Source organism: Mus pahari, chromosome 1 (assembly GCF_900095145.1).
Source record: "Mus pahari chromosome 1, PAHARI_EIJ_v1.1, whole genome shotgun sequence".
NCBI classification, from domain to species: Eukaryota; Metazoa; Chordata; class Mammalia; order Rodentia; family Muridae; genus Mus; species Mus pahari.
This window is the reverse complement of record NC_034590.1, coordinates 168,016,498-168,037,488: the sequence shown is the minus strand read 5'-3', so window position 1 is coordinate 168,037,488 and position 20,991 is coordinate 168,016,498. Positions and strand designations below refer to the sequence as shown.

The 20,991-nt window shown below is 50.7% G+C and overlaps 1 protein-coding gene across 2 annotated transcripts in view; it reads left to right on the top strand.

The window, feature by feature from the left end:
• Afap1l2 (actin filament associated protein 1 like 2) overlaps window positions 1–20,991 on the top strand; it is a 93,096-nt gene that overhangs the window by 55,407 nt on the left and 16,698 nt on the right. For both annotated transcript variants that reach the window (XM_029531109.1, XM_021199313.2), the window contains exons 2-6: window positions 1,052–1,180; window positions 6,424–6,498; window positions 7,682–7,776; window positions 13,336–13,426; window positions 19,438–19,643. In XM_029531109.1, coding sequence (XP_029386969.1) covers window positions 1,052–1,180; window positions 6,424–6,498; window positions 7,682–7,776; window positions 13,336–13,426; window positions 19,438–19,643 — 596 coding nt within the window. The remainder of the gene's footprint in view (window positions 1–1,051; window positions 1,181–6,423; window positions 6,499–7,681; window positions 7,777–13,335; window positions 13,427–19,437; window positions 19,644–20,991) is intronic.

The following is a 20,991-nucleotide window of genomic DNA, read 5'->3' as shown; positions in this document are numbered from 1 at the left end:
TCCTCCCCCACCCTCCCCCCCAACCCTCCTGCCCTCCGAATCTGCAAAAGCACCAGGAGTTCATTTTGAGTTGGTTATCTACTGCTGAGTGTGGGGCCTGCCTCTAAGTGTGGCTGATATGCCCAATCAGACCCCATTACAGATAACAGCTTTTTCCCTTTGCAGGCAGTCAGCAGTTGGAGATAGCTTCTTGGTTAGGGATGGGAGCTTGTGCTTGCTTCTCCCTCTCACACTAAGACTCTGTCTGGCTTGGACCGGACAGGCCCAGGAATGCTCCCACAGTGGCTCTGAGTGCCTATGCGTATCAGTCTGTGTCTGGAAGATGCTGTTTCCTTGGAGTCAGCCATCTGGATCTTACAGTCTTTCCGCCTCCTCTTCAGCGTAGCTCCCTGAGCCCTAATGGGGGATGTTTGAAGTAGGCACCCCATTTAGGACCAAGTGCTCCAAAATCTCTCACTCTCTGCACACTGTTCAGCTGGGGCTCTGGATGACCTCCCATCTACTGCAAGCTTCTCTGATGGTGGCCAACTGGGGCACTCATCTATGGGCGTAGCAGAATGTCATTAGGAGTCATTTTATTACTATGTTCCTTTGGCAGAACAAAAGTATTTGGTTTGATAGAAGGATCTTTTTAAAAAGTATCTATCTAAATGACTCGAGAAGATGAAGTTGCAAGGCCAGTGTCCCTTGGAGAGAAAGACAGAGTGATAAGCATTGCCCAGGCCATAGCTCAGCAGACAGCAAAGACCTTTGGAAGGTGTTTTCTTCCCCTTGTTAACTCTGTGAAGGTAGACATAGGAAAAGGAGGCGACACCCTCAGAATATTGGGCCAGCCAGGCCACCATCACTCCTCTAGCAAAGGATAGACCTGTGGCTCCCTTTGAGATTGTCTATCTTAAACTCAAGGGCGCATATTTCTCCCACCAAGACCCTGAAGCTGAGAATAACCTTCCCAAGCCAGTGTTTCTCCCAGGTCTCTCGGGAGGAGCCCCTTGCTTCTGGGTCTGCAGGGAAGCATTGGCTGAACTCACTCTCCTGTGTTCCTCTCTAGCCCTGGAGCAGCTGCTGACAGAGCTGGATGACTTCCTCAAGGTCCTTGACCAGGAGAACCTGAGCAGTGCAGCCGTGCTGAAGAAGAGCGGCCTGTCAGAGCTCCTGCGGCTTTACACCAAGAGCAGCAGTAAGTGTGGGCCCGGGGCCTCGGGTGGTCTGTCCACTGTGAGCTTTCCTCTCACACTTCCTGAGACTAGCTACCTGAGAGCAAGGAGTCCGCTGGCTCTTCCTGAGGACTTTGTCCCTGGCGTGTCCTCACACAGCCACCTCTGTGTGTGTCTGTGTCTTCCGTCCATCTTCAACTAGGGACCACCCTGGTAACCTCAGTTTTAGGCTCCATGTCCAAATAAAAATTCTGGAGAGCCTGGAGACTAGCATTCAATGTGTGAAGCAGGATGGAGGGGGTCAGGGAGGCACAGTTTAGCTCCTAACAGTGGTACCTGGCAACCTGATTTGACTGGAAACCCTCTAAACACTTCACATATCGGCTGGCAAGTGGTATTTTAAGCGGAGTATGTTCAAAGCCCTCTCCCTACTGGTTAAAAGAGAAGAAACAGAAGGTTGTTATGAACATCGAGGACTTCCTTGTGTACTGGCCAAGGAGACTGTACCTGTATGAACTTCAAGACAACCCTATGCAGTTGCTTCTGTTCCCACACAGGGGACTCAGACCACAGAGTTTAAATAACTTGACTGGCATTATGTAGCATCAGGGGAGAAGAGTTCATAATTTTCCACTATTTTATGGTACAATTAACATACAATAAGGCACACAGACCATAAGTATGAAATCCAGCGACTTTTGGTCATTGTAGACACCAGAGTAACCCTATCTAAAGCTAAACAAGATATTCCTGTCATCCAGAAAACTCCATCTTATGGGCTGGGAAGATGGCTCAGTCAGTACAGTTCTTACAGCACAAGCCTGCAATTGATCCCCGACACCTACAAAGCCAGACACGGCAGCACACACCTGTATTAATTTCCATGAGGAGGTAGAGATGGCCAGATTTCCTCTGGGTACGGGTCAAGAAAATTAGGTGGAGAAGCAATTAAGAAAGATATCCAGTCTCGACCTCAGGTGTCCATGTGTATCTGCCCAGGTGAGCTGATACTCACATAAACACATGCACACGTGTGCACATGCACGTGTAAATAAAAGAAGACTCACACAAACACATAAACATTTGCAGCAAAAGGCTAAGAGCAATTAAGGACCAAGATTTCTAGTTGACCTCTGGCCCCCACATGCATAGGCATATACACAGCTGTTTTTCTTAAATTCAGCCTTGCCCTGTTTTCTGCACTCCGAGGCAGGTGTTGCGCTGGTTTCTCTCACCTAAGATGTTTCCTGTTCTGGAATTGTGTGTGAATGCCATCATACTGTGTGTCCTGTGGCTTCCCTTGGAGACTCATGGGAGCTGTGGGTGCACCTCTACCTTGGTCCTGTCAGGACTGGCGTATATACTTGTTGTCATCTGCTTAAGCTGTTCATGTGTTTCGGCTGCAAGGCTCGGCGGGCTCTGAATACTCCTGTATAATTCTTATGGACAGATGGCTTCATTTCTAGCAAATTCAGAATTGCTTTTATAAGAAAGCCCTCGTGAACTGCTGACAGCTGAGTTGATTTTTATGTCCGGTGTATGTGAGTAGGCAGGCTGTGTGGGGACATCAGAGGGCACCAAGTCCATCTGCCTCTTGGCAGAAGTGGCGACTGTCCCTGCCAGGGAAGGGAAGTGTCTACCTGCTCCAACTGTCACAGTCTGGACAGCTCCCTGAATCTAGCCTGAATCTCACAGGCTGCTTTTGGGGTCTCCCTTCCCTTCTTTGCTTCCTGTAGAAAGTGTGTCTTCCCTGCAGAGCAGAAATGTGGCAAGCTGAAGTGTTTCTAGATTCCTGCAGGCCTTCCCTTCTGGAGGAACCATGCTGGCTAGCCACTCCCTATCATCAGGAGCTTGCCTTTCCCCTCACCCGGTCACTCACCCATGGTTCCCAGGCTCCTCCTCTGTAGCAGTGTGTGCCAGACTGCACATCAAAGAAGCACTGGTGGGAAGCAGAGGGGATGCACAGTACAAAGAGGGAAGGCTGGGAAGGAATGAATCACCTCACAGAGGACTCATTGATGGAACTCTTCAAACAGCCGGATCCCAGACCTTTAAAGATGCAACATTGTAATGTCTTATAAAGACAGCCCCTGTGAGGAAGCCTGCTGTCACCTGTCTACTGCTCTTGGTGCCCGTGTACTGGCCATGCCCTCCCTTTGGGATCCCTTTGGGCTTAGCAAGCTGCACAGTTCCCTGTGGGGAAGCCTTTGCTCTCTCTGACTTTTCCTATTCATCCTCTGCTACAGATCGATGGGGAGCTATGGGGATCTGGGTCTTGGGGATTGGGGATACCTCCCGAGATCCCCAAGACCCTCTGATAGATGTGTTCAGCCACGTTGAGGCTCGTGACCACCTCTTGAAATCCTTAGGGGTGATACCCATGCATCAGTTGCTACTCTGCATATCTGGGAACTTTGCCTTGTGGTCCTCCCTGCCCTGCTTAAACTATAAAGAATTGGCATAGATGGTACTAACTGTGCCTGGGACAATGTGAATGTGCACAGTGCCTCAGATTATGTCGTTTAATCCTTACCTCAATATTTGTGAGGGTGGTGATGGTATGGCATTTACCAGTGAAGGAACCAGGGCTTGGCAAGTCACCCGACCAGAGGTTCCAAGTTGAGAGTGTTGGAGCCACAGTAGGCAGACCTAACCATTGTGTTCCCCTCCCTCTCCTCCTCTGTCTCACTGGATTAAACTTGCCACTCGAGATCAAATCCTAATACACCCCCACCCATTTTAACATCTGACTTCCTCCTGACCTCCCTGCCTCACCGTGCATCTCTGCAGACTCAGCTCACTCTCCAGCCTGGAGGGGGAGGCAGCTACTCTGCTTCCTTGAAGATAGATTGTGGTCCTCACATGTTGGGTGCAGTGTGAGAGGCTGTGTGTGTGTGTGTGTGTGTGTGTTCATGTGTGTGCATGGATGTATACACGCATATGTGCATGTGTCCGTGTGTACTTATGTGTACATGTGTGTGCACCTATGTGAGTGTTTTCATAATTTTCAAATGGAATCATCTATCTGGATTTTCTGTGGTTTTGATTTTTTAGCCAGTAGACCCCTATGTTTGTGGCTGAGAGCAGGACATGGATTGAATGTTCTTCTAACAGAGACTTGGCAGCCTGCTATGTCATGCCTTCGCCAGTGAGAAACATGCCTCCTGTGTCCCCTGTTTAAGACTCCAGGGTGCTCCAGCCATGGCCCCTCCGACAAGAGGCACTTCACATGCTCTGCCCAGCCGACTGGAGCTAAGATGTTTAGACGTTCCTCCTACCTGGCCCCCTTCTCCCCCGTCAGTAGGCTTTTCAGTTGCAGTGAACAACACAACCAGTATTACAGTGCAATACAATTGCAACCATACGATAAAACAACAAGTAACATTAGAGACTGAAAGCAATATTACAATGAATTTCAAGTAAATTTCTACTTATATGCTGGAACTTACCCATAGGACAGTGGAAGTGCTAGAAGGAAGGATGGGATGATGTAAACTTGTCCTCAAAATCAAGTTCAGCATGACTGCCCGTTTACAGTCTCTGATAAGCCATTTGCTTCTGCAGTGTGCTGGTGAAGCGTCTAAACTTGAGGTGTAGTGTTCTGCTTTGTCATTCCCGTATCCCCAGCCTTTGCGTTGCTTGCCTCTAATCTTTGTTAGCCGTAGGCTAATCTTACTTTTTCATAGTCCCTAAATTTGAGTTCTGTTCGTTCAAAGCAAGCAGGCTTCCACCTTGATTGCTTTCCATCTGAGCAGATAGGACGACCGAGACACGGAGGTGAGATGCTCTTTCCAGAAGTTTTTCATAGCAGAGCTTGGCAAACCATCTCTCACTTCTCCCTGGCTGGTCCCTAAGATGATCAACCCCTATTACATTAACTGAGATATTTGGGGATGGGGCAGTATTGCTTACTGGTTCCGGCATGGCCAGACACTGAGATAGTGCTGTCGAGGCTGATAGCTGAGGGCCTATCAGGCCTGCCCTGGACCCTCTGGGTTCCCAAGCTTCTCTTCAGATCATAGTCAGCAGTCGATGGCCATGGAAGAGACTGTTTTTGAAAACTGGATCCTTTGGCAAAGGTTTGCATTGGATCTGTTGGCTCAGGAACACGGTCTAACCACAGGAATTTACTGGCTGTGTGTTGCTAGGAAATGCAAATTAAGGCCACAGAGGGACCATCAAGGGACTTCCAAAGAGGAGAAGCCATGGAGTGTTTCCTAGGTAGCCACCAAGGATAGGTGTACAGAGGCCAAGAACCAGGCATGTAGCAGGAGGCTGTCTCCTCTCTGCCAGCAGGCACCAACCAGAGCAGTGACCTGGCCTCTATAGAGACCGGTAGTTTAAAGGAGGGCATGGTTGTATTACTACACACTTCAGTCTTCAGGACCGAGCAAAGGGCTGGCGCTCCCTGCTTCCTATGCCTTCTTGTCCTGGGATGATTTGTTCACTCAGTCACCCCTTCTCCCCCAGTCAACGCTGACCTCCCATCTCCACCCTGGGCTTTGGGAGGGTTTTGCCAGGCCCTTGGGGTCGTTTGCTTTAATCTAGATACTTTTGATTTTAGTCCACTGTGATGATTCATGTCAGGATGAGAAAGGCAGATAGGAAATAGTTTACAGTGCCAAGGGGATCCAGAGACATCTTTAGTCTGTGGAATGTGCTGTAGCCCTTAGAGAGATGGATGAATGTCCTTCCCTTTACCCTTTACCCATTCTGGTCCTGAAGCCTTCCTCCTCCTCCTCCTCCTCCTCCTCCTGCCTTCCCTCCTCCACCCACCACTCCCAGGGTAGAAGAACCATCAGCCAGCATCTCGATGTTTCTACTCTGGAAGTCTGCCACCTGTCTCTAGGATTAACTCTTTATTCAGCTTGAACTCACAACTGTTCCTTTTCCATAATTACTTAACTTAATTTCACACACATGGGTGTTTTGCCTGTGTGTGTTTATATGTATATCACCTGCACGCCGGAGGCCCGCAGAGGCCAGAAGAGGGCAGCGGATCCCTGGAACTGCAGTCACTGGCAGTGGAGAGCTTCCTGTGGGCGCTGAGGATGGAGCCCTGGTCCTCTGCAGGCTCTGCAAGTGCTCTGGATCACTGAGCCATCTCGACAAACCCTGCCAAGTGTCCTCCCTGGCCCGGAGCGTGAAACCCTGCCAAGTGTCCCCCCTGGCCCGGAGCGTGTGAAAGCGTCTTAGGTGGATGCTGCCTCTTTCTGCAGGCACCAAGTCACATGAAGTCACATCTTTCCTGTCTTTCCTTCTGCAGGTTCTGATGAGGAATATATTTACATGAACAAAGTGTCAGTCAACAGGGAGCAGAACTCGGAGTCTCCAGACAAAGGTATGGGGCCCTTCAAGCTGCCTGGGCTGCCTGGCTTCAGACAAAGGAGCCAAAGCCTCGCCCGGCTTCCTCGCCCCTCCCGACAGTTCTCAGACAGGCCCTGGGGGTTATTTTTGGAATCCACATTTTGGTTAATGGTATTTTTGGGTTTATATATTTTTGGATGTTTCAATGGGGCCACCACCTTCTTGCCTATTGGACGAGGAATCTGTCCCTAAAATCTCTTGGCTTTTCCCAGCACCATTGCAGGAAGAGGAAGTCGTAATTCAGACATTCTAGGAGAGCTGATCCCACGGTTCCAGCCCTGCCTCTCTGGGTGAAAGTCTGCTTGGGAGGAGGGAGAAGAAATGGTAGTGTCAGCAACTGTACTGTTGAAAGATGATGCTCTCGGGGTGCTGTCAGGCAACATGGGTTCTCTCCTAGACAAGGGCCTTGTCTCTGACACCTTACCCTCTGCCTAAAACGCATACTTTTAAAACCTCTGCTGTGTGTCTGGCCCACAATATTAAGAACATTCAGCATCAGGGAGCCCCAAGAAAGCTTTCTCTAATTCCCAAACTTAAGAGAGGGGTGGGAAGAGACCCCCCAAAGCCTCAGCCATGTCCTGAGAAAGGATTGCCCTCGAGACCTCAGTAAGCCTGCGCTGTCTTGCTGGGCTGGTTGAACTGGAGAGACTTGGAAGTTGGTGGCCTACTCTTCTTTGGTGTGGTTGTCCACGCCTCTTCCCCACGCTCCCCCGCCCCCATCAAGTCAGGAGCTGAGACACTCGTGAGGTTGGAGTGCCAGTGGCCACTCTGACCAGGGTCGCTTGCCTTCTGGGCAAATGGTGGGCAGAAAGAACCACAACCACCAGGTCTGCGCTCTGTGCGGCTCGGCCGCTGCCCCGCTCACTGAAGCTCTGTGGCTGGGCTGTTTTTTTGTGAATACGGGGGAGGCAGAGGAAGGCAGCAGAGCCTTCCAGAAACCCTATGCTGTTTCCTTCTGAGGAATCCGCATAGGGCTGGTCACAGCTATGTCCTATTCCTGGAGGGAAAAAAACAACTTTGGCCAGAGGGATTGTCTGCCTGGGTAATTAACACCTGCTCAAATAGAATACAGGGAGAGGGACCGGACAAGTGGGCAGACATTCCTGGGTAATGAGAACCTGCCTCTCGCCAAAGCCTTCTCTTCTTGCTGCCCACAGTTCCCGAGGAGCAGGGTCCACTGACCAATGGGGAGCCCAGCCAGCATTCCTCAGCCCCTCAGAAGAGCCTTCCAGATCTCCCTCCGCCCAAGATGGTAAGTGTCAGGCCAGGACACTCGATTGTGGCTATCTGCCTGACTCCCTAGCCTCTGACCCATTGCGAGCACAGTCCACGCGCCGGACACAGGAGGAGGAAGTCAGAACACAGGAAACCTGACCAGGACCCTCCAGGTGCTCAGAGTAATGGGCCTAGGGAGCCTTTCTCAAGGGTCACCTTGTACCTAACACTGCAGGGCCATAAACAGTTCTGCTCAGCAGTTCCTGTGTCTGTGACCTTCCAAACAGGTGTGTTGGCTCATGCCTCTGATCTCAGCACTCAGGAGGCTGAGGCAGGAGGACCATCATGAGTTGAAAGCTGGCCTGAGCGACATGGTAAGTTCCAGGTCAGCGTGGCCTAACAGTGAGACGTTACCTCAGATACACAGACTAGAAAAGGGAATGTGTACCACACTGCCTCTCATAATTGAGGCCCACCAGAGGGTCATGGAAAGCTTAGAAATAGACTTCCTGTTCCAAACATGGTCCCCAGGCTTCACCTCTCCCCTTCCCCGACAGCGGCAGTGCAACCTCCTCAGATCAGGTTTTCACTCACTGCCCCCCTGCCGCTGGGGTTGGTTCTGCCTCAGGGTCTGTACTCTCTGGGATGCTGGCTTGTCCTCTTCTTCCAGAAGCTCTTAGAGAATCCTGACCTGGATGACGACAACGACGAGGCCACTGTACTCCGGCTCTGCCTCTGTTGAGCTGCTGTCCCTTGCCGCTACTGACATAGCTGTCTCGTTTATCTCCTCCATCAGATATAAGCTCCAAAGGATAAGAATAGCACCTCTCACCAACCACCTCATACTCAGTGTCTGTACCAAGCAGGCCATATAGAGCTCACTTTGTAGACCAGGCTGGCCTCAAACTCAGAGATCCGCCTGCCGCCTGAGTGCTGGGATTAAAGGCTTGGCCACCACGCCCGGTTTGTTCTTGGCGTTTAAGTGACAGTGATGTTGGCATCTGTCTGACCAGATGGTCACGTTCAATGGTTACGCTTATAAAAAACGCTGTCTCTGCCACACTTAAGGCAAGCTTTGGTGAGGTGAGTCACAATGTTTACATTTTAGGGTATGTCAGGTTTCTGTTGCTGTGGTTAACACTGGGATCAAAAGCGACTTGGGGAGGAAAGAGTTTATTTCAGCTCACCGTCCAGGTCCATGACTGAGGAAAGTCAAGGCAGGTGCTTAAAGCAGGAACGTAGAGGCAGGGACTGAAGCGGAAGCCAGGAGGAGTGTTGCTTACTGGCTTTCTCTCCCTGATTTGTCCAGTATGGCTTACCTACACCATCTAAGGCCACATGCCCAGGGGTGGCACCTCCCACAATGGTCCGGGCCCTCCCACTTCAAGCACTCAATAAGAAAATGCCCTACATATATGACTACAAGCTGATCTTATGAAAACATTTTCTCAATTGTTGTTCCCTCTTGTAAGATAACTCTTAGTTGGGCCGGGTTAGCAAAGAGTAAAATAATAATAATAATAATAATAATAATCCAGCTGGAACAATGTGGCAGAAGCCGGTTGTCTTAGTCTGGAAGTGACAATGTCACAGCTTGATCCCAAGCTCTTTTCCCCAAAAGGAGGCTTCCTAGAAAGACCCAAGGCCACCTCTAGGAGGCCCTATGAGGCTCAAGGAGGGTCTTAACCCCAGAGTGGCTCTGAACCAGCCTCCAAGGACAGCAGGGGTCAGTGTCTCATGCTTGAAGTCCCCTTAACTGGCGGGACTCTCGATGTCAGGCAGAGTGACTATTGGTGAGCTGATCCTTCCTCTCTGGGTGTCCGTGCAATGCTACTGATGACCTCTTCTTGAATTTCTACCCCACTCCACACAGACCTGATCCCCTGATGCCCATCCAGGGACAGGTGACTCTGTCACCATCTCAGAGTGTCGAGACCTGGCCCAAGTGGACGTCCAGGAGGCAGAGAGGCCTGATGTCAACGCAGGCTTCTTGCTGGCCCTGTAGCAGAGTGGGGGACTGTGCCCCCTCCCAGTTCCTCCCCACTTCACTCTCACCCCAGTACTTGGGGGGGGGGGCTGGGAGAGACACTTTCCTGGTGCTTCTCTATGCTTCTCTATCCGGTTGTTACCAGCAGCAGTGGGTGGTTCTGGGTAGAGCAGCTGTGGTTCACGTTAAGTTCTCCCAGGCATCGCTCACTGTGATTTTGTTGATGTGAAATGCCACCTGCCGAGCCAGATGCTCCTGGGTCAACGCAGTGAGGGATGGTATAGTCAATAGGCAGAGTTCCCCTGGCTCTGAGTCTTAACTATTCTAGAAATCTGTGTCTCATAAACACAGCGTAGAGAGCCGAGAGCCTGGGCTTTGGTCATAGTTCTAAAGAATCCAGTCCAATGGACCTGGAAGCCTCTGGGATTCACAGTGTTCCCTGGCGTGAAGATTGAAGGGTCTCCATATGAGGGCGGAGGGCAGGGTAGACATGGTCCTCTCCTGCCCACCCTTCCTGCTCTGTGTGTGATGGGGCGGCTCAGGCCTGTCTGAGTGAAAGTCGGTGCTCGAGATGGAGACATTGTCACCGCCCAGGAATAGTTCAGTCTCAGGAGCCTTTCAGAGGCGTGGTAATTGACCCGTGGACAGACTCCAGGCCTGGGGACCGTTCCAGCAGCACCAGCTGACATTACAGTACAGGGCCCTCCCTCTACCAGATGGGCTTTCTTTGCTAGCAGGGTATGGCATGTCTAAGGCCTTCCAAGATTTTTCCTAGGCACCCGCTACTGCCCTCCAGTGATTCCAGAGGTGGTGTGAGGAAGGATGGCCTCCGCTCCCCAGACCCTCTCTTTCCCACCCACACATGCACACCCATGCTCCAGCCCCTCAGGTCTTCCTACTCATTTTCCCAAAGCAGTAAGTTTTAGTCCATTGTTCCCAGAGGAGCTGGGTCAGGTGGATCAGGAGGAGGAAACACAAGAGTCATGGCTGCCTGTGCCTCCCAGGAAGACCTCGTGGCGGTTCCATCCAGCCTTCCTCTGACAGAGATTCCCTCCTCCCTCTCCTGACTCTGCATGATCAGTGCGCTATGGGGAAACCTTCTCCCAAATGCTGGGCCCACGATGCCTGTGTCTGGGCCAGGATGGTGGTCCTTGTCCTGGCCTTGGGATGCTCCTCAGCTCATCCCTGAAGCTCATCGTCTCTGGTGGCGAGGTCCTCACTGTAGTCCCCACAGTCAGAACAGGTCCATCCAGCCGTGGAGGGCAGCCAGGGGTCTGGAGCAAACTTGTGGGTGTGGAGAGTGACTCACAGCCTAAGGCTTTCCAGGCTGCAGGCTGCACAGCCAGGTGCTGCGGTCACTGCAAGAGAAACAGATGTCCGCTGGCCACTGTACCATCCTGGCAAGCGCCACCCCTCCCCCACGCGCCTCCCGAGGCCTGACCATGACATTAGCACTGATCTCCATGGAGCTTCCTGGTAGGGAAGCAGCTGACGTGGCGTTTTCACGGTCTGTGTGGCCCCAGAGTTTTTCACAGTGGGTTGTTCCCCAGGGAAGGCTGTGCTGACTGCCTTGGGTCATCTAGGATCATGGAGCTTAGGTGTGAGTAGCTGAGATAAGAGACCCCAAGGGGCCACAGCTTCCTAAAATATTTGCTGGCTGGCCCTTTGGAGAACAAGCAGAAATGTGGCTCTCAGTGAATCCCGCAGCTCAGGTGGCTGCTTGTCTCCTCTGATAGCTGGTTATTTCAGCACTGAAAGCCAACCTCCCACATCTTTGGTTAATGATATTACTGTCTTCGGGTTACTGTTGCGGTGAAGAGACACTGTGAACCAGAAAGCAAGTCGAGGAGGAAAGGGATTTGTTTGGCTTATACTTCCATGTTATGGTTCACCACTGAAAGAAGTCAGAGCAGGAACTTAAACAGGGCAGGAACCTGGAGGCAGGAGCTGATGCAGAGGCCATGGAGGGATGCTGCTTATGGGCTTGCTCATCATGGCTTGCTCAGTCCGCTTTCTTATAGCACCCAGAACCAACAGCCCAGGGAAAGCACCACTCACAGTGGGCTGGGGCCTCCCCCACCGATCACTGATAAGAAAATGCCATATCGCTGGGGTCTTATGGAGGCAGTGTCTCCGCTGAGAGCCCCTCCTCTCAGATAACTCCAGCTTGTGTCAAGTTGATGTAAAACCATCTAGTACAATCACAGTCTTCGCATCTTGATGCTGGTGCTTAGCACAGTGGTCCTTATGTTGCTGATACTTAACAGAGTGGTCCTTCTTCCTTAGCCCTAAGACGTTAGCATCTCTGTCCCTTGGTGTCTAATGATAAGTCACTGTGTCTGGGATTATAGGACATATGCGTGGGACTTTGATGTTTTTGTATTTTATTCTTTAGGCTAGTAAAAACAGACATTTACCAAACACTTCATGTTGCCCAGTGACAGACGTTTTTAACCCCCCCATGTTTCCAAGTGACGGACGTTTCTGCTTCTTTTTATACTACAGCCTAGACAAGTTGTCTTTGGGTTTTACTGCTGTAAAGAGACACCATGACCACAGCAAGTCTTATAAAGGAAAACATTTAATTGGGGCTGGCTTATAGTTTCAGAGGTTCAGTCCATGACTGTCATGGCTGAAAACATGGCAGTGTGCAGGCAAACATGGTACTGGAGGAAGAGCTGAGAGTTCTACACCTTGATATGTAGGCAACAGGAAACTGACACACTGGGAATAGCTTGAGCATATATGAGCCCTCAAAGCCCACTTCCACAGTGACATACTTCCTCCAATGAGGCCACACTTACTCCAGCAAGGCCACACCTTCTCCAGCAAGACCACACCCACTCCAATGAGGCCACACCTCCTAATAGAACCACTTCCTGTGGGTCGAGCATGCAAACACATGAGTCTGTGGGGGCCATTCCTTATTCAAACCACCTCACAAGCCCAACCGTCTAAGGTCACATGTCCTCTCGGGATGCGTGTCTGCCTTGCTGCTGGGGTGCTGGAGTGCTCCTGGCACACTGCTCAGGAGAGGCAGGACACAGTCTGTGATAGGAGAGTACCAGCCCGTGTTCTGGGTAAGAAGCCGTGAGATCTGTGGTGGATGCTGTGGTTTTTCACTGGGGACCACAGGGAGCTGAGAACAGTGGTCTCAAGGTTTGAGCTTTGAGGAATCGGGTTTGGTTCTGAGTGAGTGCCCGGAGTACAGAGAGGCTGGAAGAGAGAAGGCCTGCCTTTTCTGGGAGATTTGGGTGTGGCTTTTTACAATGAAGGCCTCCCCGCAGGTGATCCTTGATGAAGGAGCTGGTCCTTGCTTTTCTGTTTTATTGTATGGCAGATGTGGGCCGTGCCACCAGACAGAACTGGTAAGGTTGAAGCAGGTTCAGAACCCCAGAGAAACTCAGAATTGAGACCAGCAGGCATGGAGCTAGCTCATTGCTAGGTTCTACCCATCCTGGAAGACGTAACCATGACACCCATGAGAGGACCATAACAAGCAGTCACATAGCCTAAGACCTGGAGTTCACCCTCTCCCAGCATGAAAGGTTAACCCTAGTTGCTCCCAGTGTGCTTCATCTGAAGCTGTTGGCTTTGTCTGTGCTACAGATTCCGGAGAGGAAACAGCCCACCGTTCCAAAGATCGAGTCCCCCGAGGGCTACTATGAAGAGGCTGAGCCATTTGACAGATCCATCAATGGTATGTCCGAGGGGCTGGCCCGGTGGGTCTAACTGCTATAGCCCACAGGCTGCTGCTGACTCGTGATCTGGTGACAAGCTCACCTTGGGCTCTCAAGCAGAGGCAGGCAGAGTGACAAGACACAGGAAATGACCTCACTGAGAACCACCATAAAAAGCATACATCCTTTGGCCCCAGTGAAGTGTGCAGACCTTGCCTGCCTGTGGGGAAGGGCAGGGCATGGCCACCGGAACAGCTTCCTGTATCCACGGGGTTCCAGCCTCTCGCACAGGCTGTTGCTTCACTGAGCACAAGGAGGTGGCATAGAAGAGGTGTGCTGGTTACGGGGCCTGCGGGAATACACGTGGAGGCCAGGCTGAGTCTGAGGGAAGCATTCACATTCTTTTTCTGGGTTCAGTTACCAAGCTCCCACCGGCAGGATGAGAACCCTTGAAACCAATGGAGAAAGCACGGGCCACAATATATCAGATTATGTTTGGCAATGGCTATTAATGCAGAAAATGGGACAGTGACTCAGCTTAGTGCAGGAAAGCAGGTATTCTGATACCGACACTATGACCTCAGGATGTTGGAAGCTATGGGGAAAAGATCGGGCATGTAACTACAGGGACAGAATTCTCGGCAGAGAGCAAAAGGGTTCTTTAGTCAGAGAAGAGTCCACTGTGGCGGGGCCGGGGGAGTTCAGGGGCGAGCGGAGCGTAGGGAAGGGCTGCAGAGAGAGCACAGTGAGGGGTTTGGTTTTCCTTGTATGGGACTGTAAGCCTTTCTTTGCAGGGCAGCTCATGACCGGCCTGGCTTAGGTTTTGGACATACTGCGAATGGGCTGTCCAAGCTGAGCTGAATGCTAGGATCCCGGGGTCCTCAGCATGCAGAAGCTGACCTTTTGTCACTATCATGGGACACCTGAGATAAATAACTTCTGAGGAGGAAGGGAACTTTAGGGCCACAAGTTTAGGGCCACAAGTTCAAGACTGAGCAGACAACATTGCTCTGGGCTGCACTGAGACTGTAAGAGGCCATGGGCAAAGTGATCATTCCAAAGCCAACAAGGAAAAGCAGGATTGGGGAGACCCTATGATCCCCTTTGAAGACACCCCAGACCCAACGGCCTCTTACAAGGCCTCACTGTTTTATTTGAGCTTTCTTTTTAAGTAAGGAACCTGTTTATTTTTATCTGTATGAGCGTTTTGCCTGTACATATGTTTGTGCCTAGTATCCAAGGAAGCCAGAAGGGGGCGCCAGAGCTCCTGGAATTAGAGTTACAGGTGGACCAGCCTGTGGGCGATCAGAACCAAACCTGTGTCCTCTGTAAAATCAGCAAGTGCAGTTAGCCACCAAGCCATCTCTCCAGCCCCAGAACTCTCAATGGTCCAGAGTGTCTCTAAGTGACACCACACCGGAGACAACTCGTCGATAAATGTCCCTCCAGGGCAGCAACATCAAGATTAGCATCTCCTCAGCCTCCCCTTTGTGAGAATGCTCTGTAGTCACACAGCACTTTGCAAATGTCGAAGGTGAGGGTGGGTGCCCGGCGGTGGGGTCGAACTTGGCTGAAGCAGATGAGCCTTGTACACTATTTCAGCAAGAGGACTAGAATGAGTTGGGACCTGGAGCTGTGACTTGGGTTTTTCTCCTCCTTTTTCACCTGTGGAACTCCAGTCCCAGGAACCGTGTGGGAGGCGAGGGCTTGTCGGGCGGGGCCCGGGATATTATAAGCGGTTGGCACTGTGGGCAGATGAGCTTCACCTCAGCCCACGGTGCCAGTGAGGTGCTGGCGAGTCACAGCCAGGCTGTGATTTCAGACCCAAGCCGACCCAGGGTGTGGCGATGCTGTCTGGGTGCATCCCGGAGGCAGAAACAGTGACTCACTAGTGAGCACCTCCGTGTATCTCCTCTCCTGGGTGTGGCCCCTGCCAGTCAGGACCTGTCTCCCAAACACACAGGGGCAGACTTTTCAACTCCACACAAACAAGTAGTCAGAAACACCCAGCCCCTTGCTGTTTGCCCCTTGCTGTGCTTACCGTCTGGCCAGGGGCTTCCCACCATGTCAGCTCTGACTCACCATGGGGAGTGGGCCAGAGAAGCAGGGGGTAGGAAGGCTGCCCATCTCTCCTGCCATCACGAGGTCTCCGGACAACTTGGGAAGTTGGACATCCTTGTGACCTTTACCTGTGTGGCCAGCCAAATAGCCCTCACTTCCTGCCTGCTGTCCCCACACCCGCTTGAGCGGGGTGGCCTGGTCTTAGTGAAGGGTGAATAGGTATAGGGGTTGCTCCAGCTGGGGTGGCTAACAAGATTGTGCTGGCTTTGTAGGTAAGGCCGGCTGCTGGGTCTCTGTCCTGCTTCAGCGGTAATGTCCCAGCACTGTCCACAGAGCAGGGTCCTCTCTCTAACTGAGCACGCTGCAAGCTCATGCTTGAGACATTACCGTCTCTCTGTTTGCCCAAGATATCTTCGTCCTGATGCTGGGGAAAGACCAGTTGCTGTAACACATAGCTCTCAGGCATTGGTTTCTACTCAGAGCAGCGTGGCATTTCTGATCCTGTGTAACGGATACTTGGACACCTCTAATCTTTGGTTCAGCCACCCTCCAGGGCAGAGGGACTAGAAAATGCCTGCCTGTTTCTTAAAAGTACTACCCAGACATGACACATGTCATTCTGTCCATGCCCCTCTGGTGAAGACTGGTAGTCACCTCTAGTGGTCATGTGAACAGATCTCATGAATGACATCCTTGGCCTCTTCTGAGAAGTCCACGCCCCAGAGGAGACAGCAGTAGCCTCTGGGGCAGCGGCTCTCAACCTTCCTAATGCTGCAGCCCTTTAATGTAGTTTGTCATTTATGGTGACCCCCCAACCATAAAATTATTCTCATTACTACTAAATAAATATAATTTTGCTACTGTTATGAGTCATAATATAAATACCTATGTTTTCTGGTACTCTTAGGTGGCCCCTGTGAAAGGGTCATTCAATCCCACAAAGGGGTCACGACCCACAGGTTGAGAACCACTGCTCTAGTGGTAGGCAGCCACATATCATATCTACATCTTTGTGTAGACTGTGCCTCTCTCTTCATCCTCCCCTCCCCTCCCCTCCCTTCTCCCTCCTTTCCACCTCCCCTCCCTCCCTCTTCTCTCCCCTCTCCCCCTCCTCTGTCCATTCCTTTGAGCATGAATCACACAGGTCATTATGGAACATATCTTCCCACTGGAGTCCCCAGATGGACACGGTTGCCTGAAGGAGTCCTTTACGCCACCATCACCTTGGGTACTGCTTGTCCCTGAGTTGGAGTGCCAGTGGTTTCCTCCTTGTTACCTGCTCCGAGATGGGTGCATGCCCTGGGAGGCCACTGCCTTCTTCCTGTCCCCATGGCTGGTCCTGCATGTACATTGTCATACTCTTTCCTGCCCGTGGGACCCAAAAACACGGGTCAGGATCTGCTGCCACCCATTCCTCCTCTCACCACACCCCTGCAAGTCAGTGATCCACTCTAAGGAAACTCAACCCAGGGGCTGTCATCCTTCCTGAGGATAAATACAACAGTTAATATATTTGCCCTAAAAATCACCAAGCTACTCCTGGTACTAGGATTAGCTATTATATCTCAGCTAGCTTCTGGCAACTTCACAGCACCAGAGCTCCTCAGGAAACACGCAGAGCCGTCTCAGAAGCACACACTGGGCACTGGGGACATGCAGGGTCATCTCAGAAGCACACACTGGGCGCTAGGGACAGAGTCAGAGCTTTGCAGTCTCTCTTGGCTCAGGTTCATTCTTGTTCTGTAAAGAAGAGCCACTCTCCTCATTTCATCATTACAGGTGCTACATATTGACAGCTGGGGGAACTTAGCCTAAGTGCCTGCCTGGCCTTAAGAACAGCCCCCCAGAGCTTTGCCTCAGGGTCTATCTGCACATTTACTCACTCGCTGTTCCTTCCCCCAGCCCTCTTCTCTTAGGGAGTTGACTGAGTTGAAAACTAGTTTTCAGGGCCTTAATTGCTTGTGGGTACAAGAACACTTCCAAGTAGATACAATCATATTGACTTAGCTAGTTGCCCAGTTGCTGCTTCCCCAAGCCTTCCAAATAGTAGTTCCTGCCACTGGCTACTAAATAATACTCTAATGGCTATGTTAATTTGCATAATGTTCCTTCTTCCTATTGTTAAATTGTTACCTGTTAATTTTGGTGCTGGGATCTTGCCTAGGGTCTTCTGTGGTTTGGGCAAGAGTTCAGTCTGTTCTTTTAATTTTTACACTTATTTGAGAGCTAGGCCCAGGGTATAGGGTGACATGTCCATGCCACAATACTTGTGGAGGTCAACCTCAGACCCGGAAACAAATGTCCTTAAGCTAGTGAGCCATCTTGCTGGGCGCCTGTCTTCTTTTTTTTTGAAAGTTAGTTTCCTAGGATAGCCTTCCAGGACGGGGATTACTGGATCAGAAAGTATGCATGCTTTGTGGCTCGTGAAACAACAGGCTGCTTGGTCCCTTTCTGAGAGGCTTGTGTGAGTTTACTGTACTACAGCTACACTGGGCCTTAGGGTCCTCCTCTAGAAAGTGTCATTATTTTCTCTCTCAGTATATTTGTATCTGTTTTATATGTATTTGGTAAGGCAGGAAGATGAGTGGTATCATACTACTCTTAAAACCTGTGTGAGAATACTTAAGGATTACTCTAACAGTACTGAAACAAAGTAAATACATTTGTTTGGCGCCATGGCTAACCTACCGACCACGGTAGCCCCGTTCCACTTTCCTGTATTCCAATTCAACTGCAGCTCTGTTTAACCCAGGAACTCAGCTAAAAAGATGATAAAAGGGACACCCACAAGTTCATCTCTTGAAATGAGTCATGGGATGGTGGGCTATTGCTCAGTCTGTCTCAGGGACAGACCAGGAACTACTACTTGGAGGGCTTGGGGAAGCAGCAACTGGGCATGTTTTTCTGATCAGAGTGTCTAGGAATAGGGGAACATCGAGCTCCTTGTCCACTAGGAATTCAGGCAGAATATCAAGATCACTAGATCTAGATAGGGGATGCCATTGGACTCCAGAGTCACCTTTTCTTTCCCATAATACGTTCCAAAGGATGGCTAGATGAATGTGTTGATGTATAGACAATGGATACATGAGTGGGCAGATGCACAGATGCATGGATGCATGGATCCATGGATGCATGGATAGTTGGATATATCATGTATGGATGCATGGGTCAGTGGATGCATGCATGCGCACATGGATGGATGCATGGGTAGAAAGTAGACTGATTTTTTTTAAAACATGGTTTTTTGTTGGCCTTAAACACAGCAGTGAGGCTGGAGAATATAACCACACTTGCAGGACTGTAGGAATATGAACTAGATTTGGGAGAAGATGAAGTGTGCACTAAATCAAACACAATTTGTGCTGAGCTAAGCTGAGGGAGTCTGTAAGATAGAATGTAAAGCTTCCTTTGGCTGGTAGGATGAGACGCTGTGAGACAGAGCCCAGCTGAGGAGCCCAGGGCTGCTCCAAGATGGCCTGGGACTCACAGAGATCCATCTGCCTCTGCTTCCCCAATATGAGGTTAAAACTGTGTACTACCATGCCCTAAACATGGGAAACAGCCACTTCTGGGAAAGCCACTTTCTGCTATGGCTTATGTGCCCCCCCCCACAAAGAGATAGACCCCTCCTAGTCCTAGGGCAGATGTAGACCCAGCCTGGAAGCTGGAATTTCCATTGGCCGAGGAGCCTCGGGCACAGAGGGCAAGGGTGCAGCTCATCTACAGGGCAGTGGCAGCTCATTGGGGTTATCGGTGGAGTTGATGAAAACAGTCCGAGTCAGCATCTGAGAAGTTTCTTCAAGTGGGCCGGGATGTAAAGCCATTGAGCTGTTTGAAGGCTGGGAGGGCCGGGGCAGTGGCAACCTGGGGTTTCCAGCTGTTCTGCCTGCTGCCCTCTTCATGTTGCTTATGTGCAGATACTCATGCCCAGCTGGGCCCTGACTGATTGGGTGGATCTTCCTTGCAGAGGATGGAGAGCCTGTGAGCAGCTCCTACGAGTCCTACGACGAGGAGGAGAACAGCAAAGGCAAGGCTGCCCCCTACCAGTGGCCCTCGCCCGAGGCCAGCATTGAGCTGATGCGCGACGCCCGCATCTGTGCCTTCCTGTGGCGCAAGAAGTGGCTAGGCCAGTGGGCCAAGCAGCTCTGTGTGATCAGGGACACCAGGCTCTTGGTCAGTCCTTATCTTCTCTATTGGGGTATGGGGGGCCATGGGAGGGGGGTTGCTCCCCGATAAGACATTGTGGGGGGTTAGAACCTTTGATATCCGGGGAGTTTAACATTTCCCTAGCTTAAGATAATGTTCAAAATCCTGCATATGTAGATGATTGTATTTTGTCTGGATTAGGAAGATAGAGTAGATTTTAATTAAACTCTTATAGCAGGGAAGTTGCTGTCCCCACCCCATCCCTTGCATCTTGCTTGTTTTAGGCAGGGGCAGGGGTGAGGCAGGGTCTCGCCATGTAGTTCAGACAGGCCTTGAACTTATCACCCTCTTGCCTTAGCACCTCCAGGTCTGACATCACAGACATGTGCCAACACATGGTCTCTGTGCATCTTTCTTTTTTTTGAGAGCTACATCCCCAGTGGCTTCCTCAGCTCCAGTTCTGGCTGCTGCTTTGGCCCGAGCAAGCTGAGAACTATTGGAACCATCCCAACAATTACAAAACTCAGAGCCACCCATTCTAAGTCAAAAACCTGCAGAGGAACCAGAGTCTGGACCCTGACAATAGCCCCATTTCCTGACATTTTAAATGAAAATTCGCAGTTTTCGACTAGGCGTGGTCGGTCAGCTGCTCCAGAGTATGGGGCAAGATGATTTGAGTCTCAGGACTGTAGGGCGAACTGGGCATCAGAGCAGAACTTTATCTCAAAAACGGAACAAAAGCAGACAGCTTTATGCCCTGACCTATACTCTCACAAGGTCTTTATAAATGTCTTTCTCTGGTCGCAATGTGCCTACTTCAGTTCAGATGTTGCCTTACTGTTCATTTTACAAGAGACGGAAGGGCAACATGTCTTCTCTGATAGAGGATGAGAGTCCCTTCATTTGAGTTCTGTTATCTGGTAAGATAGGCCATAGCTTGGCTTTCCTGCCTAGTGGATCTTCTGCTGGGAAAGCTAAGGCATGCAGAGAGGTAGAGAAATAAAATAAATGTGTGTCCTACTGTGGAGAAGTGAATTCTGTCTACAGGGAGCAGAGAGTCCTACATCACTTAGGTAACATGTTCTGAGAAACATGTCCTTAGGTGATGTCATAGTTAGTATCATAGTTTGTCTTTACACAAACTAAGACAACTGTGCCATTAAGGGACACAGTATTAGGAAGCCACTGTATTTCACTGCACTCCATCATTGACCAGAACATCACTAAATGGCACACGGCTGTATTTGAGGAGCCCCCTTCTCTGAGGCCAGAGAAATAGAGAACTATTGAATAATGCAAGTCCTGGAACATCCCGGGCAAAGTCAGGGACACAGAGCTTGAAGAAAAGAGGAGAGAAGAGGGGAGGGGAGGGGAG